This window comes from Rhyacophila brunnea, unplaced genomic scaffold, assembly GCF_057557595.1.
Source record: "Rhyacophila brunnea isolate RB1 unplaced genomic scaffold, BYU_Rbru_1.0 scaffold_21, whole genome shotgun sequence".
Classification (NCBI taxonomy): domain Eukaryota; kingdom Metazoa; phylum Arthropoda; class Insecta; order Trichoptera; family Rhyacophilidae; genus Rhyacophila; species Rhyacophila brunnea.
In genome coordinates this window covers 1703914-1723946 of record NW_028232871.1, presented here as the reverse complement: position 1 = coordinate 1723946, position 20033 = coordinate 1703914, and the positions used below count along the sequence as shown (strand labels likewise).

Below are 20033 nucleotides of genomic sequence, written 5' to 3'. Positions count from 1 at the left end.
TTGCTTTCTAATAAATTGTATTGCCGCTACAATTATTACTTTGACATTTGGGAATAATTTCTACCTTTTCTTTGTGCGATATAATAATATAATTTATCGGTGAAAACAATTTTACCAATGTGTGTAGTTGTCAAAATTCAGTGAACTTACATTAATTACAATGAGTGATATATGATTTTTGTTTTGTGAAACAAACTATTTTATGTGATTTCATCTATTTATTTGTGATATCATTCAATATGTGAAAACTACTTGAATCTAATACTAAATGAAATCAATTCGGCGTTGTTTTTCTTCGACAATACTTTATAATAATATATAACTTCTTTAATCTGTCTTATTGACATTTGGGAAATTATCTGTATAAGTTATTTTTTTTTGTGAATTTTGATTATTGCAATGTGCGATTAATTCCCAATAAGTTATTGATACATGAACAATTGAAGACAGAAAAGGTGTAGGGAAAACAAAATAAATATAATCATAATCAAAGAATATTATATTCATCGTATTTCTTAGTAGAAAGCCATTATATATTGTAATAAAATTGTTAATCCACGGTTTTCACGACTAAAAATACATTATCAAAAATATTGATCTGATAGTAGGCAGACGAAAATTATAGGACGGTTGGCAACACTGAATTGGCCGCATCAAACGTCAAACGTTGTTTGTCAACTCGAAAATACGTAGGTTAGGTACCTATAACCTACAAAATGAATATGTCCCTGAGGAATTATTGTATATTATTTACCCAAAAATTATGGAGTAATCGATATAGTATGTATTCCATCCTCAGAAATCGGGCAGTCTTCCAACATCTTCCAGGTTACTTTAAAAACAATGCTGACTTGATTGAATATTTTGCGATTTATTCCTAATATTATTTTTAATTTTTAAATAGTCACTTATATACTTATTATGTTATATATTTTCAGGGTCTATAACTTTTAATGTACAAACAAAATGTTTAGCTACTTATGCAAGTTCAGATAAAGATTACTACTTCAATTTGAAATTCGATGAAATAGTCCCATATTCTGATTTATCATTCTCGGATTGGGTTGATGTGAAAAATAATCTTATACAACAGATAAGGAAGATTGATAAAGTCAATGTGGACGCTATCGTACTTCAAAAATTATCAACCAGAGATGATTTGGTGTCCGCCAAAAGCTTTGCTAATTATTTATTCGAGACAAACAAGGAACTGAATATTGCATGTGTCGGAAAACTGCTGAAGCTCTATCACATTCGGGCTTTGCAAGAAAGCCTCACTGAAGATGAAAAAAACCATATTATTAAGTTGCACGACGATATTACTTCGAAATATCCAGTTCTTGAATATAACACAGCTCATAATTTAATTTGCGCTTTGTCGGTTACCAAGGAATGGAAGAAATGTATCAAACTGTTGGAAGATATGACATCATTTTCACCTCCAACGCACTCTACGTACAGTACCATTATATCAACTGCTTTTGATAATAATGAACCCGATGTTGCATTCAGCGTAATGGATGCTTTAGTAAAGCAGAATTGTATTCCATTAGACATGGTGTACTTGTCTTGGATGGATTTTTATATTTCACAGCACAAAGACAAAAAGCATTTGTTGTCACAGTTGCAAAATATATTTGATTTTTGTGACAAAAATGATTTCACCGTCAGCAGTAATGTCGCGAAGAAAATACACAAGACTTTTTCAGAATTATTAAAATGGAAAAGTGAATATACTTCTATAAAGAAAAGGTAAAAAAAACCATTACATCAGTCTGTCATGCAAATCTTATACTTAATTGAAGTTAGATAAACATACAGGACCCAACTAACGGTTTTAGGTATTTTGAATTATGGATCGTACCATTGTATTGTACTTAATATGTACCGTTTAAAAAAACGATTTTTTTCCCGGTTAGGTACATGTTCAAACACGCGTGTTAACATGATTTTACTCCCTACTTGAATTATAGTTTAGTGGCTACGGCCGTATGTTGTAGCTTAACCACTGGGAAATGCTAATAGAAAGGCGTATTTCAGAAAAATACTACCTTATTCTTAGGTCAATAATTATTATAAAACAATCATTATTCGTAGGATGTTTATCACATTTGAATGGTGAAAGACTTAGAATTATCTTCCAATGTGTTAATCGTGCCCATTTTTTGAATAATAAAATGCCTAATTCTTGTCAAATTTGGGATCACAGAGATTATAAAATATAATTTTTTATCGTAAATATTTCACTATATAATGTTAACATTAATTTTACTAATGGTTTTATAAATGCGTTGAAAAATTAATAAATCTAAAAAATCTGAACACCACTGCACACGGATGTACTGAAATATGACTATATTCTAAAACATTAGATCGAGAGGTTTAGAAGAATACTATTTATGTAATAAAAATACTTTATGCAGTCATCAAATGTTTAAAATAAATATAAAAGATAATAAGGCTTCAAAATTATATAAATAGATTATCTACAACGTTTAAGGGATGTTCAGGCTAATGCTTTGAAAATACCATAAAACCTCCATTTTGACCTATATTGGGCATGTGGGCCGTTAAGTGGAAAGTAACCTATTGTATTATTGATTAATTTATTTTATGTTCTTTAACTGTCAATATAGATATATTAATAATAGTCATCGTATTTAACAGTTTTCATGTTCACAACATTTACATAAAGTATCTAAAAACATGTTTAAACAGACTTTGACGCTCAATATCACCATTTAGCAAATTTTTAATTGGATCTTTTATGTTTATCTCATCCCATATAATATTATCCTCATGGTAAAAATGAGATATTTATTAAATATAGTGGTATTGAACATACATAATTTGAAAATACCTCTGAGAAATATTATAACCACGAGAAAAAATCCTTTTGAAAAAAATATGACACCTAGCAGGTTTGAACCGCGCCCCTCGGGATTCGCGCCCACGTGCACTGACCCCTATGCTATACGTGTTTTATCTAATTTTGACAATTTTTGTCGGTCTATATATTTTTTAGAAGTGTTTTCAAATTATGTATGTTCAATAAAAGAATTCACCTAAAGAAACTTGGGTTTGTAGACCCGGACAGAATATTCAATCTTGTGATTTTGAAATTAGTAATCTTGATACATTTAAAAAATAAATTAAATTATATGGATTTAATTGGATTTGAATATTTATTTTTTCATTTAGAAACTGCTAGTTTTTTAAAATTATATTTTTTTAGTTTACGACAATATGCTATTTTTGACAAAACCAACCCCGCGAGGTTGACGCAGGGTTTAATTGAATTTTAAAAACTCACCGAAACTATCTGTAATTTTGTAGTCTGAAATGAAAACAAATACATATGACTGACAAAGTTTAGTGTGCACCATGGCCCCCATATCCTGAAGCGGGCCCCCAGGCTAGGATCTTTGGCCGGCCCCCCTACCTATCGCTAAGGATAAAGGCACTCTGATGCTCTACAGTAACATTTTCCAAATGGTGTACGTGGTATAATTAATGTGTATACTTAGTGTTTTTTTGTATCTTTTAATTTTTAATATATCCATTTGATTTGTGGAGTTGTCGAGTATCGATACATAATTTAAAATTGTATCGTACAAGCACATAATTTAAACAATAACATTATCGAAGGAAAATAGCGCAGCTTTTTTTTTACTATGAGAGCAAATTTGTGATGTGCGTTTATCTCACTTATCTGGTCGAGTCAGCCTTGTGGGGGCTGTGGTGTGCACTATATAATATGTTGGATCTTACTAGCGCCTGTACACGTGCATGGATTTTCTGTCGGCAATAGTGCTTATTTTAAACTATCGTAATAATAACTCTTTACACACTTCCAAACTTGTTTGATTCATGCACGCAATCTTGCCAACTGCAGGATAATTATACATGTTTACCCATACATTTTCTTACTGTGAGCAGTAAATCCATGCATGTGTAAACGGGGTATACCTCTACCCCTGCGACACTGCTGTCGCTGGACACCGTTATGTAGTAGTATTACGATCTCCCTTAAATAGAGGAATTTATTTAATATTATCCTTTGCAATTTCCAGTGGTCGCTGTCCGTGTTGCAAGGAATCTTTAAATGTACTTTTGATTTCTAAAGAAGAACATGCGCACATGAAGAATGAATTTCACAAAAAAGTCATAATTGGAAAAAATGTTTTCTGCAAAACTTTGCCGGAGGAGATTGACAGATTTACGAAATTCCTCAATAAAACAGCTCCATATGACATGGTTGTAGATGGCCTTAATGTCTCCTATTCTTTATCTGGTCAATCATCCATAAAAGCCAAGACCGATTTGATTGTAAAGGTTATTAAGTCTTTGTTGAAAGACTATAAAAAGATAATGTTCATTGGAAGAAAACATATGCTCAGTTGGTCGAGTGCAGATATGAGTTTCGTAACAAAGAACACGTCATCATTTTTCCTGGAAAATTTGTAAGTATTTTGTCTCTCAGTGTAGTTGAATCCTGTATATAAAATACTATAAATCAGGGGCTTGCCATCCCCAATAGGATATATTTGATGCGCCTCACCAGTATTACTAATTCTTGTTGACAAAACTATGACAGAAAAAGCTAGATTTCTTCTAATTTATTACCCTTGTAATTGTTCCCTGTACAGTAAAAAAGTAAGTACTCATTTAAAAATTGTACTGGCAGGATAGTACATAGAGACCGAAAACTTTAACGTGAGGCCTGGCGACGGCGCTCGTGTTAATCTTATCTATGGTTTTCGATTTCGAAGATATTATTTCCCACTTCCTTTACCCATTGAAGACAGATTAAAATGGGAAAAATTTTGGACCAACAGCCAGATTTAATTTTGAAGTAAATTTTTGCACGAGCTTATTAAAACAACTACAACTTTTATATAATATGATTAATTTTAATATTTATTCAAAACTTGTGTAAGTATTGAAACAATTCAATTTAAATTCATTTTTTTTTTTAAATATGTAGGTAAATTTGTAGGGTTTCAAGAAATATCTACATGTAAAAAATAAAACATTTTTACTAAGGACAAGCAGCGTCAAATTGACACCGGTAGTCTCCAATGGGTTAAATAGGTATATATTTTTTTCCAGTAACTTGGGATAGATTTTATATGTCAACATTAAAATTTTAAGTATGTTTTATAGCTGTCATCGCGGCAACTCTTTCAATAACGTTGTTGAACAGCCGAATGAGGTTATTTTGTCGTTTTTCTTCTTCACAGTAGGAGATAAGACGACTTATAAACCTCCTGCTGTCAGTTTTCAAAACTTTTGCCATCATAAACATGTCTAAATGACTGATACCGCACACTTATAAGAAACGTCAAATGCATTCAAGATGAGGGGAATGAATACTGAAACGCGAGAGGAGAGGGTCTAGTTTTCCAAGCCGCCGCCCATCACTGTAAAGTTTTCGCACTATAGATAGAATACATAATTTTAAGTTTCAAACCTTTTTAATTGCTCAAAAAATATATCTACGTCATTAATGTATCATATAAGAAAAGTCTTTGACTAAATTCACATAGATTTGTTGCATACACATTTTCTGATAATTCATAAAACATTTGGAGCAATTCATTGGTCGGCGTATTGGTATTAATTGGTATGCAGCCAATGAGGTATGGAGTGGTGTAATTATAACAATCAAATTAATTTGTTTTGGCAGATCTCATGATGATCCTTTTATGCTGTATGCAGCAATGAGCGGTCAACATACCTGTTTCCTATCAAGAGATTACATGCGTTCACACAAGGCGTTACTTGATGAAGAAACTCAGATCATATTCAAAAAATGGCAGCAGTCGCATCAGCATGTACTCGTTCATGCAGGATCTGACAGTGGAAAAGTTGTCATAGAAGTAATAAACTATTTTATAATAATATTTATGAATACGATTCATCTAGATTTGATCCCTTTATCCGTGGTGTAACTGGAGATCATGGGTGAAGGTTGAAGATTTCTCTAGATTTTATTTTCAGAAATTTCGAGTTTCTCATTTCTCTAAAAACTGTTTATGATATTCTCAAGAAACTGCGAAATTTTGACCAAATATTCTATAAATCTCGAATTCTGGAATCTCGAGATTCAAACAAATTAAGAAAACACAAACCTTTGACTCAAGAGTCTAGGCGTAGCAAACTTTAATCATTTTTTAAAGATCCGGAGTATTATTATGATTCTAATTTGTATTGTTCAATGCAAATATATCTAAGCCTCGTGGATAAGTGTTCATCATACATGACTATCATCACAGAAACCGAGGATCGAATTGAAATTTGAAGCTTTTCCTCTTTAACTTGCTTTGGACAGAATCACAGAGGATTTAATCATTTATTCAGCATCTTACATTACTCAGTGGCAAAGATTCAGTACAAAACGATTATAATGTTACAATGATTGCCACAAATAGTGGAAATTGATTTATACTTTAATCTGATTAAATTGAAATTATGTAAAACTGAAGAAACTAGCGACATCTATAAATATTATTGCAATATTAACTAAACAAGTTTGTTGCATAAAATTATGCATCAAAAAAACCTAACTAGAAATGTATAAAAATAGATACAGCGAAATATAGAAGATTAAAAAGCTCCATACAAAAAAATACTGTAGGTATATGTAGAATGGTTTCAGATTCTTCTGGCAGTGCAGGCAAATCTTTTAGGTGTTGGTATTGTTTCTTTCAAATGACACTAACACCGTTCAAAAGTGATTTCATGGTGGCTGCAATGCCAGAAGAATCTGTTCTTTACCAGAATTAATTTGTTATTTTTTACTGTGATTGTACTAGTGCACAACTAGTATTCTTTTCGTTTAGGTACTCATAGTTTATCTCCATCTGATTTCGCACTTTTGTCATATATTGCAGAATTTCTCAAACCGAGCGAGGCCCCCTAGGGAGCCGCGAAATAAATCAGTATTTGAAAAAATAAACATCATAACGTGATTACTGGACGATACTTGATACAAATCAGTCAAAATCTCGAGGTCGAATTTTTACACGATCACAATACTTTATCCGATATGGATAAGAATTGTAGAACTTAGTAATGAACTTCGCCTCTTTCTTCGTGACAATAAATCAGATCTTTCTTCCCACTTTAGTGATGAAAATTGGACGTATTTTGCTTCATATTTGGCGGATTAGTAAATGAATTGAATCTTTCTCTTCAGGGAAAAGATATCAACATTTTAATTCTGAATATCAAACTTTATCAAGCTTTCTAAAAAAACTTTCTTTATGGTCAAAAGGTATTAATCAAGGATGCACTGACATGTTTTCATGCTTGAATGAGTTTCTTACCACCAATGAAATATCACACGACTTTAATTAAAAGTGTTATACTTGGTCACATTGTCGAATCACAACGATTTTTCTACATATTATATTTCCCAAACTTGAATGAATACCTAAAGTTCAATTGCATAAGAACACCATTTGCTAAATCCTTAAAATATGATCTTATTACGTGGGCAGCTCAAGAAGAATTGGTTGATATTAGATCAGTAATTGACCCTTGAAGTCGAATTTAATGAAAGAAGCCTTGCAGAATTTTGGATATGGCGATAGCAAGAACATCTGTCAACCGCAAAAGCATCATTGTTAATCATAATTCCTTTTGCGACAACATACCTACCTATGCGAAACAGCATTTTTATCATTGCTGTTAATAAAAATAAACACAGGTCGTGTCTTTCAATGGAGACTTTGGAGCAAACCTTGCGAATTTTCATTTCAAACATTGTACCGGATATTGATTTATTATGTTAAAATATGCAATCACCCCTCTCGCATTAAATTGTTTTAGTAGCTGTAATAAATTCGAAGTTAATTTTTTTTTTTAATTTTTGCTTTGCAAGTGAGTAAATGAAATGTTCTATGATTTTTAATAAAAATGTACCCATAATAATAATTAATGTTAAATAAAGTATTGTTGGTCACTAAAGCCTAAAATTTTGGGGGAGGGGAGCTTTTGATTTATTATTTCTGATTTCGGGGACCGTGGTATGAAAAAGTTTCAGAAGCACTGATATAGTGTATAATATAATATGTACCCAAATTCATGCAAGGCTAAGAAGTAATAATAATCCAATAAATTTTGCTTGCATGCATAAGTATAGCTAAATTAAATCAGGACTGTCAAGATGTCTATTTGATATTAAGGCTTTTCCTTTCCAGAAACCACTGAAGTTCTCGCCATCAGCACAAAGGAACAAGTCTTGGCATATTCCATATAGAATTATGAATCAATTACACTGCCCTCAAGAATTACAGTTTCCAGAGAAGTGGCTATGTCTTCAACCCAAACGATAGTGAATTTATTCATAAGAAAATGAAATGTTTCTAATTTTATTTAAATATACAATAATATTGAATAAAGATTGTTTTATGTATTATTGATTTACTAATCATTAATATTAATCAACATGTTCAGATCAATCTTCAGGTGGTACAAGTATTGCCAATCATAAACAATATTGTGTAGATGAATCTGATTTCGAAAAACCTCTATGAAAATACTTATAACAATCACAAAATTGTTTGTTCTTTTATCAAAAATATTGTTTATTACAAGAAACAAAAGAGTCAAAATTGTATTTTCTATGTTTCAAACTAATCAAACACAACTAAAATAACATATTTTTTTCAAAAAAATGGAATCTGATAAGGATATATTATTAAGCGCCCTACGGCAGTGTAATGAAAATACTGTAAATTTAGTTAAAATAAAGAAAAGCAAGAAGAAAAAAGGTAGGTGATCTATCCATAGGTACAGCATTATGAAATGTTACATTGATGTAATAATGTTGGGTCATAAGATGACAAATTATTGATACCTGTTTTAAATTATGTGCATAGTGATGTTATATCAATGCTATAAACGTTAGAATAACAAAACATTCATTAAGGCCGGGAATATATGGGCAACTTTGTGTTGCTGCTGCTGGCAGCAAACGAGCAGCCAACTAGAGCAACTCGTGCTGCCGTGATCGGCAGCAAACGAGTTGCTGACTAAGACAACTCATGTTGCTGTGCTTCGCAGCAAATGTGTCAGCGGGAGCTAGAGTTTACGAACGAATGTCGACTCATATCTAAAATGAATGTTGAAGAAGCTGTGTTGTTCCTTGTGCTTTTAGTAGGTAAAAGAAGACGTAGAAAAACTCGCAGATTTTGGATACATCCTATCATGTCTCAAAGGGCTGGACATGGTGAATTTCATACTCTATTTATGCAACTACGGCACATTTTACAAATAAATCACATTTTAGATTCCAAATGCACTCATAGTTTTTTTATGTCACTTATAAAAGCGTCCGTGTCAAAATTATGGTCGTCCATATTTGGCAAAAACTCGGACTGGAATGACGGTGTGCATGACTAGGCGCCAGGCGGTGAGAGAGGTAGGAGGAGCTAAGTTGCTATACTGGGCAGCTAGCGCTGCCGAGTGTATGTTTGACGCGGCGACAAATTAACTCCCGCAACTCGGCGGTTACGGGCAGCGCGTCGACTGCAGCTGCCGAGGTCGGCAGCAGTGAGTTGCTGTGTGTGCGTCCATTATGAGTTTTGTATGAAAAATTGGGGTTCGCCGAGTTGCCACTGCCGGCAGCAGCAACATGAAGTTGCCCGTATATTCCCGGCCTAATAGTTCATTAGTATCACCACAGGTGTTTAGTTTAATATTTTTTATGGTACTAGGTAATTGTATGCCTTATTTAAAAACCAATTAAATAGTAGATAATTTACTTGTATCTTACAGTGAGAAGTAGATATTCATACATTATTTTAATCAACCTCAAAAACATACCCATTAGATTTTTTTTAACCAAATGGGATGTGGAACGACCAAACTAGATTGGTAGCATTTTACTCTACATTCATTGCATTCTAAGTGAGCAGCTTCACCAATTAAGCTATGGGCTCAAATGCTATCCATCCTTAAATTCTTAACAATGATGTTATTTAAAATACTGTCAATATTGGCAACCGTCTTTTGCTATTTTAAATCAAGGTTTTAACAGTACCTACTAACATTGATTTCTAATTAGGTTTGCACTTGCTAATAATTTTTAATTAGATATTCATAAGATTTAAGAATGTCACATTCTTGATTGAGTATACATAGTAGTCGAGTAAAATAGGTATCATTCTGGAAAGATATGAGAAAACCCACGCGAGGTTCTGTGGAGAGGTATATAAAAAGTAGATGGTCCTGCATTGTCCATGTCAGTATTGGAGTAGTGAAATGTTTATTAATAATATGTTATCAGTGTTATTACACATCTAGGAACCGACTATGAAGAATCGATTGATATGAACAATAAAAAATATGTATATGCAAATGACCTGGGTGGTGTCGCCATCTAATGAGGCCTTTAGTAGCATAAACTGAATGATTTTCGCTCCCTATCCCCTCCGGTGGATTCTGCATTGTATTTTTGTTGGATGGTCGCATCACTCAAAAAATTGACCTGCATATTGTCACCTCGCTTCTTTCTGTGGGCCTTACATGTAGGATAAACCACATGGACCTCCACAATATCAGCTATCTTTTAGCTTGCTTACGAAGATCAGTTGTTAGGTAAATGACATGGAATTTAACACACATTGAAAAAAGCATACTGTGGTACATAAGTGTCCATTTCTACTTCACTTGAATAAAAGGAATTCTAAAGTAATGATCATAATGTTAACCTTCCCTAAGGTTCTAGGAAGCCATCTCGAGTTGAATTACTGGCTCGGCCATCGATTCGGCGCCTAAAGAATGTCTGGGAGGACTCTCCAAGTAACCTTTCAGTAACGCACCGCAATAAAATCAAGAGCATCCTCGAGGAAGACCAATTCACCAGCCCAAAGTAAGTAAAAAAAAAATATCATGGATTATATAAGTACCTACATAAAATACTTAGATTGGTGGTTGCCAACCTATTTCGCATTGTAACCCCTTTTGATAAAATGAACAATCTTTTGTCCAAGATAAACCAATGAGATTTTTTGATAGCAAATAAATCAGTGAACAAAATTCAATCCTCATTGAATCAAATAAACTTGGGTTAACTAAGATTTTGACCAAAGTCGGCAATGTAACCACTGATGCGCTGGAGGCAGTTTAACATGTTTAGAGGCAAGAATTTTATTATAATAATTAGAGGGAGCCTTGTGAAATTTAGTATTGAAATACTTAATTTCTTTTATTTTGTTAACTGTCAATTCATGGTGGAACTGCATTGTATTGTTGTTTTTATTTAATAAAACGCAATTTTTTTTGTAGTACTTATTCCACTTTCTAATCTCTTGATTAAAAGTGCAATAAGTACTACAAAAAATTGCGTTTTATTAAATAAAAACAACAATTGAAATACTTAGCTATAATTAACATTTTGTAAGTTGGTGGATTGAAATTTAAACATTGCTGCTTGTTTATTGCCGCCATCTTTCTTTTCACTTTCCGATACAAATATTCCAACAAATAACACTTTTCGACTCACATATTCGTGATTGTTCACCTAAATAATTTCTTGGCAATATCTGCATAATAAATAAAATCCACGAACTTGCATAGGTATTACGTAAATAGTTGACAATAATTCATCTCTTACAATAGAGGTTTTCAAAAATTTTCGTGTCATGTCGCCCCAAGTGTAACATTTTTTGCAGTTCCCTAAAAATACCAATTATTAGTCGGGTGAGTGAACCCAGTAAAGATACGCCCCTAGGCAAAGTGTTATTCTCAAAGCAGAAATAAAACCCTGCCAACTTGTACGGTAGGTTGGTATTATTAATTTGAGGGTTCTGGAAACAAAAACGGCAATTTCCATTCATGTAAACTGTTAAATAAAAATAAAAATGTCTCATTTCTTTCTTATAGGTATAACTGCTGATAAAACCATTTTGCAATGATATTTTTTATTAGTACCTACCATTTTAGGCATTTATTACATTTTAGAATACGTTGTTTCGAAGATCTTAGGTAGAAAAAAAGATATTAGGTATACATTTTTGTTGACTTGCAAACATTTTACGGAAATAGAAACTTCCGTATTTATATTCAGGGGTCTCATATTTTCTTCTTTGGTATCTTTAGTCTAGAAAAACAATAAAATTCTGTGAAAAGCTAAAAATAGCCATTTTTAGAGGTGGTAGACCTAGACGGAACCGCAGGTAAAAATTCTCCATCCACGAAACGTACTTTCAAAAGTTGTGTTATTTCCTATCTTTTCTTTATTTTTCGGCTTAATATTAGAATGAACCGCCCTAATCAGCGCACGGTTTTCATTATCCCACGGCCGTCACGGGACATTACTAGGTGAGCACTCGTTTTCCCAAAAATTGGAATGAAACTAGATACAGCGACCCTCATTTCTCTCTGATCTTTAATCAATCCATATTATCTTTTTGAAACCATGAACTTGGGATAGTATCAGGGCTTGAAATGGACCGGAGCGCACCGGATCGTCTCGTGGAAAAAGTAAATTTACCGTCTGAGCTAGATAGGCCTAACAAAAAATCTAACACTTATTTTACAACGGTTTTCTTAGGTTGTATTCTTATTTGTCCGATGGTTATTTGTCCGGTACAAATCTTGCAATCGATTTTTAACTAACTTCCCAACTAGCTAGACATTTGAAACTTTTAGAATATACCAGAACACGATGCCAATGCATTTTTTAATACTTTTAGCCATCTTTAAGTAGAATTGAATTCATTTTTAGTTAATTCTGTTTTGTATGAAAAGTTATTTCGATACCATTATTGGTTGCTAGGGAATCCTAGCAATTAAATTATTAAATAATATATACGTGCGTTACTATGGAAATCAATATGAAATGACATTTCATTATTCAGTATTTCTATCAAGTACAAATTTTTTGATCGCTTAAGCTAGTCAAGTCAAGTTTATATGATTCAACTGGGCATTTAAAAACGTTGTATATAAAAAGATCTTTTTATCTTGTAATTATTTTTATGTTAATATCTTCAGAAAATTATCTAGTGCTCCAGTTCGTAAACTTTTCCATTTCGAGCGCAGGATAGTGTATGCTTTTCATTAGGACCCTGTGGCATGTATCATCCATCGGATTGAATTAAGATTGTCTGGAAGTATTACATTATTTGAGTCGTATAGTATCAAAAGTAGATCTGTGCGTTATTCATCATTTCGAGAAAATGACGAAAAACGTTTTGTTGGGTTTTTTAGTGTTGTAGCATGAAATATATTTCTACATTTAGAAATTAGAAATTCAACAGTTCTACTTTTGTTTCCAAAGTATTGAACAGTTCTAATTCTGATACCAAGATCTATTTTCCATCACAATTTTATACCAGACAGATATGATTTTGATTCGAATATTATATTGCTAGTCGTATGGTCAGAAGAATAATTTGGCACACTTAGTTAAATTTCGATATACTTGCGACAGTTTTACTTTTGACTATACGACTCATTTGTCGTATGTGCAGTAAGTTGGTCGCTTTTTTGTTTGTTTGAGTAGGTGCCATTATTGCGTTACATAACCATAAAGTTCATATTACACGGATTCGACAACTCCCTAAATTGGAAATACAAAATGATTGATGGAATATTACTATATCAATGAATCAAAAATTGTGTAGGCATGGCTTTTCATACATACAGATTTTTTTTATTGATTTCGATGTCTGTCAAAACTTTTGGGGAGTCTCGTTGTTGGAGGTATGAGACCGCTGTGTTTGGGGATGACCAGGAGGTGTAGATGGAAAGTCGTCAGGAGGAGAAATTTGGTGGTGGTTACTCCGATGGATGCAGGAGCGGATTTTATTTGCAGCGTAAACAGTTGGTACAAGAGCATGTTACAAGAGGGTTATGTTACAATACTTATGATACCTAATGTCCCGAGGTCTGAACTCGTGGGACAGGAGCGACTTACACGAAGCTTACTTATCAGACGGAGATTATGATTGATACTAATAGGTATTTAGACTGAGCAACTCATCAACTATCCTACTAATTATATGCATGAATATTCGGTAAATTGCGAGTCATTGTTGATGAAGTTTGCTATTGAGAAATCTGCTGGCCTCTGCATTATTGCACTTCGACGTCACGCGTGTAGAATATGCTGACTGTAGATGCGAAGATTGTGCGATAGTTTAATTCATGATTTGCTAATTCTTACACTGTCGAAATAATGCTGACAATGCACGAAGTCATTGACCACTATATAACTATTAAAATTCCGTTCGTAACGACCCTCCGGGTGAAAGCACTGGCATCAATAGTATGAAAATCAGATTGGTTAGAGAAAATCTAAAGCTAATGGAAATATACTAATATACTACTTATAGTTATTGCGGAGTTGACACAATCATAATATATCCTGTCTTAAATTGAATGTTAATATATTGAAATTTATCACAGGCGCACAGAAGAGTACTTCCGGCAGGCGGCGTTGGTGAACGCGTCGCAGCCGAGACGCGCGTCCGACGGCCGATCGGCAGCATCGCAGGCGCCCCTGTCGCGGTCGCAGTGGTTGACGCAGTTTTCGGCGCAGGTCGCGCGCAAACTCTGCACCTGGGTCGCCGAGAGGAAAGAGGAGATTTCTGCGGAGGGTGACTCCAATTCGAACATCACCGAACTCGCGGACGTCGTTCTGACGAGGGTGGCAGACATACTAGGTTATTAACACTGGTTAAAAAAAAGTAAAACTTATAAAGTCGCCTTAAGTAAAGAACAAAATTCGTCACTAAGTATCAGGGTAGTATGATTGCAAAATATATGTATTCGATTGAAGGTGGTAGACAAACCTAAAAAATAAGACATCTTTTAAATATAGAATGTTCGAAACTCCCTTGTTACATCAATTATTATAAGTAGGTACTCAAGTCTTTTTTTGGGTGTAATATAAAAAAATGACTTCCTATATCTAAAAACACAAGAGAGTTTCTATAAATTTCTTATAATTAACTAGATTTATTGGTACCTGCCCTTAAGTTTTGATTTTATTCGTACTTTAACAAGATATTTCAAATGGTTAATCTGTGCTTGTTTGCAGTTTTAGGTACGTGGATACCCATAGGCTATGACTTATTTGGAGGCCCTCTTGCAAAAATGTTACTTTTCTGATAAATAATAAATAAGTATATATTATTTAACACGTTGTTTCTGATTTTTTTTTATTGTGTTTGTGAAAAATACGCTTGGTAATTTTTGACGAAATGATCATCATGGTCGCAATTAAGATTTACTTCTGCCGCGATCGGATGCCACACACAAATATTTTTTTAATCCTTATATAGATGGCGTAGATGGCGTGGTCGCGTCATGGGAAAAATTTAAGATACTTATATAACTATAAACGGATAACGGAGACGGTTTCCAAATCTGTCAGTTCCTCTGGTCTCGACCTACCTAAAACTGTCGGTGAGCACGTAAATACCTGTTCAATAAACATATAATTGTCAGCAGCGATTGTGTACTTGCTCATGTTCTCATTTTTTTCCAGGTGAAGCGAAGCCAAAAAGGTCGGATCCAAGCCGATTGGCTCGGTTTATGGTGGTCGTATCTGACAGGATTGCTGTCTGGATTGACAAAACTATTGTTTTGGAGACGAGTAACGCCGATTCAAAGAACTGAAGTTCAGTCAAGACACAATAAAAACAACATCACTTAGCATTAGATTCGCATCAATCCAATTTTTAGCCCCTCAATGAAACGTCTCCACTGCTCTAAATCTTCTGGGTTATCGCCCGGTCTCTTCTTCCAGTTTTGTTACCATCTTGTGCACAGTTTAATGGCTCCAAGCCATGGCAAGAAGCCAAGATAGTTTATTAATCGCGAATTATTTGCATCGCTAAAGCATAATCAAAATTATATTCCTACTCAAGTTCATATCAAGTTTCTATTTCGTGCCCGTAGGTATAAAAATAAACATCAAGATTCAATATTCTGTCCATAAACCTTGTTTTCATTATTTCCCATTTTAAATTCATTAGTATGTAGATTTTATTAATTATTTATTACATTAATTAACAATAATAATATGTAAATTGAAAATACGGAATTAATATGTGGTGTCCATCAAAAGTGTTATAATTTATAATAAATTGAGTTTATGTGGTTAACCATCAAATTATGATTTCCGTAAATTGTATGTATTTATAAATTAATCCTCTATATATTTACTTGATTTATGTTTATTTATAACCATAACCTAACATTATTATAATAATACTAGCTGACCCGGCAAACGTTGCTCTGCCATATAAATTATTTCTAGTGAATATTTTGGTTGTTAAATAAAAAATAACGAATGTATCGTAAGTGTGTGGGGATGGGATCTATGACAGAAAGAGAAATAGAGCGCTGTAGGCGATGACCGCCGATAAAAACAAAAAAACATCAACTATTCATTTTCTCAATTAAAAATGAGTAATGATGTTCATAATGAATGAATTACCTGTCACAGGATCTCGTTGTTTAATGTTTATGCAATATCCGTCTTGTCCCTTCCATAAAATTAGCGGATATTGGAGAGCGTCGTATGAACGGTGTGTATCAGCGATGAACTCCAGATTATTGTTTCTTCTTCGAATCACGATTTCTCGCGTCGATGTGCGGTCGCCAACCATGATTCCAGCAATGTCGTCAACAACAGGCGCATTGAATCGACGCACGTGCTCTCCATCTGGTGTTTTATCAGTATTGATGATAATAGCGTGATTGTCACTTTGCAATTCGTGCATGTTGCATTGTGCTCATTCAACAGGGCGTCCAGTTCGCCGACGATGCGCCTGGCATTAGGGGAATTGAGGCTATTGTAGCCGCAACGCGCATCCACATGATTGATGTCCTCACCGCCCATGAAGTAGATTTGTAAAAAATTATGTGGTTCGTTTGGCATTGGCAGCAATGAGCCTACTTTGTGGTATACTTTATACTTGACCTTTGATTTTGAACGTAGAATGGAATTGTTGACCATTTGCCGCAGTATTGTGAACTATTTCTGTTGCTCCGAACGAAGTCATTTGGAAGCATGAATTGAATGTGCGAATGGACTTCAGGAACAGGTTTGAATCTGGAACCGTGCCGATGAGCAAGCCGTTCAATGGTTCTGATGGTATCTCAATTTCTGGTAGTTGCACTTTTCCTGATGCGCAATACATCCCGGCTGACTCATGTTTGAATTTGAGCGCATGACAATGGGGACATTCTTTGTCCATAGCACCAATCAGCACTTTCGGATGAGCGGAATATTCAATATCTGGCTCGTACTCGAATGCGAGACGAAGGAACGAAGCGGATGTAAATGTTCGATGTACTTGTTGGCGTTGTCGGTCATTTGCTCTGCGTGTGTTAACTACGAACCGGCGCGCTTGGCTCCGTTCCAATTGTCGTTGTTGATTGGGATGCACGCAATTGCAACATGCTTACACGCACGTTTTTGTTATCTTGTTGGATTTGTTCGTCTGTTCTTTCTGCTCTACTATTTCGCATGTTTGTTGCTTTATTCGTTCGAGGGCCCAAATGGCCCCCCTTGCGTCTTGCTGGCATTGTGCACTGTAATACACGCACATAAAAATAGATAAATTAAAATAAATCGTACAAAATTTTGCACGCACTGCGTTGTGATATGCCGAATGAAATGTCAAAATGACGCGACGCTTCTCTTGAATTCTTCTCGGACGTAGCGCCATCTGTCATTCAACAACATAAATAATTTCGTTCTGTTTGAAATACGAACGACGGTTAAATTTGTTCATACAAAAATAATAAAATCGCGATTAAAAAATGGGAGGGTGGGGGTAGGAGAGTGAAAATTTGGGGTTATAGGTATTTTTTTATGCCAAATAATAAAAAAAATACAAAAAAAAAATTGTCAAAAAAATAAAAGAAAATTTTTCTGGATAGAGATACCCTAATCACTTAGCGGTATGAAATATACTTGTTGACCTATTCTCATACCTAACAAATATACATAAAAAATTCATAAAAATTGGTCGAGCCATTTCGGAGGAGTTCGACCACAAACATCGTGACACGAGATTTTTATATATATAGAGATGTTATAATAAACGGCTAATAGTAATCGTTTTGTACTAAATAGGGAATAACCGTAGCGATTTAGTACTAAACGGTTTAGGCGAGGTGAGGTACCTATCTAAAGGTCATGCACGTGACTGCATTATTAATGGTTATGATTTAAAAATATACTTACTTCCACAGTTAAAACTTTCATCTAAATGGCCAATACAACACTGTCCATTGTTATGTAGATTCTTATTTTGTCGTTCTTATTATAACGATATAATATTTTGAAGATCGCGCGAATTTCATGTGTCGGACCTCGCGTCCACTACGAAGGTTAAACCGTAATATCCACAACTGTTGGTGTGTCAGGTGGGTGGATATGACTATGCGCAGTCAGTGTCTGGGTATAAAGATAAAGGTAGTGGAAACAACAGGGTGAGGAAAGGTATGTCCAAGGTTTCACAGAGGTAAGAGAGGATCACTATGCATCGAAAACGTCTGGTGGCTAAGCCCACCGACTAGCCGTCGAGACGTACACATTTGACGATTTTGACGTCCCTTTAAACCTCTTGTAAACCTTTACGATTGTTATAATTGAAGAGAGGGTTTCAAAAACAACATATTATTATCTATGTCAGTTTTTTTGATATTCGAGATTTATGTGTAATTCTGTTTTTTTAAGGTGATACATCAGTGAAACGGCAAATAATTTTCAACTATAGGCGCGACGAAATTTTGGACTCGCTCGCATTCTGAGAGAGAACTTCGAGTTGGAAACACGTCACTTTGTTTCGTGATGGCGACGGGCGTATTAATTTTTAAGTCGTGTAAAGATGACTAAAAACGTTACCCATTTATTTTAAAAAGAAAACATGTCAATGAATATATTATTATTGTTACTAATAGAACATACGTTAAAGTGCCCACCACCACCCGTCATATATGCACAGCCGTGGATATGCACGGCCGCTTTCTATGACGCTTTAAACGTGTCTGAAAGAAGTGATTTTAAATGCTCATTCCGTCCCAAGACGGAGCCGTACGGGACTGATGCTGCAACCATGCACCATAGTGCTTAAAGAAGAAAGTTAAGAAAGAAAATGTTTGTTTTTTGGACTGGTTCTGCTGTCCGCTGACGTTGAGCGCTTTGTGTACCCGCATACTGAGTGTCACGAATTGAAATGGATGAGTCTACAGAAGAGATAAACAGAACATAAAATGGGCGTATGTTGGATATTATATGACAAATTATATTTCGTTTGGCACGCGTCAACTGCACCCGCGACCCGCAATCCGCGCATCGCCTAGCCACGATCTTTTTAGACCGTGCCTCAACTGAGATACAGCCTTAATGTTGTCTATATTATGCTCTAATTTCTTTCAAAAACAGCACATAGCACGAGTTAAAAGGCGTTAAAGTTTTTTAATCTAGCAAAAAAATCATTTAACAAAAGAGTTTCTACAAATACATTGTAATAATTAAGTCAAATGACATCTATATATTGCATATTTTTCTGATTATTATTTCTCATTGAAAATTAAGCACATTTATTATATAGTATCAAGTATCAAAAGAAAAAAAATCATAATTCACAAGGAAGAGGTTTAATTAGGTATTTTTACTCTTCTGTAAAATTGTTCAGTTCTGACATGTTATGTTGTTTTTGTTATCTACCCTTCAATTTTATTGATTCGAATTTATTGTGTGTTATTGGAATAATATGAAAACAGGAATGGGTAAAAGTACATAACCATAAACTCTGACAGGTTGACCCGAAAGTTTTTACCTCCTATTTCAGCAGCGCGAGACGTCAGGGTGCACAAAAGGCTATTTTTTGAGGTGATTCAGATCCTTACAGGTCACGGAGTCATGCGAGCCTATCCGCACTGGTTTGACATCTGACGACGGAATCGACCCTGACGAAATAAATTTATTTTACTCCTCGATTGTCCAATTTGCAGCAAGGAATGGCACAACCTGAACTTTTTATTACGGACGG

General features: G+C 34.4%; 2 protein-coding genes across 2 annotated transcripts; both read left to right on the top strand.

The window, feature by feature from the left end:
* Nucleotides 1-662: 662 nt before the first annotated feature.
* Nucleotides 663-8560, top strand: mldr (mitochondrial ribonuclease P catalytic subunit). Its single transcript, XM_085948940.1, has 5 exons — nucleotides 663-828; nucleotides 939-1752; nucleotides 4074-4463; nucleotides 5690-5882; nucleotides 8208-8560. Exons 1-5 carry the CDS (start codon nucleotides 717-719, stop codon nucleotides 8340-8342), a joined length of 1644 nt encoding a protein of 547 aa, XP_085805066.1. The 5' UTR covers nucleotides 663-716; the 3' UTR covers nucleotides 8343-8560.
* An 831-nt stretch (nucleotides 8561-9391) lies between these two features.
* On the top strand, nucleotides 9392-15798 carry LOC147070588 (uncharacterized). The gene is made up of 4 exons (XM_085949219.1): nucleotides 9392-9476; nucleotides 10732-10882; nucleotides 14425-14681; nucleotides 15509-15798. The coding sequence occupies exons 1-4, from the start codon at nucleotides 9392-9394 to the stop codon at nucleotides 15637-15639; spliced, it is 624 nt and encodes a 207-aa protein (XP_085805345.1). The 3' UTR covers nucleotides 15640-15798.
* Nucleotides 15799-20033: the final 4235 nt, after the last annotated feature.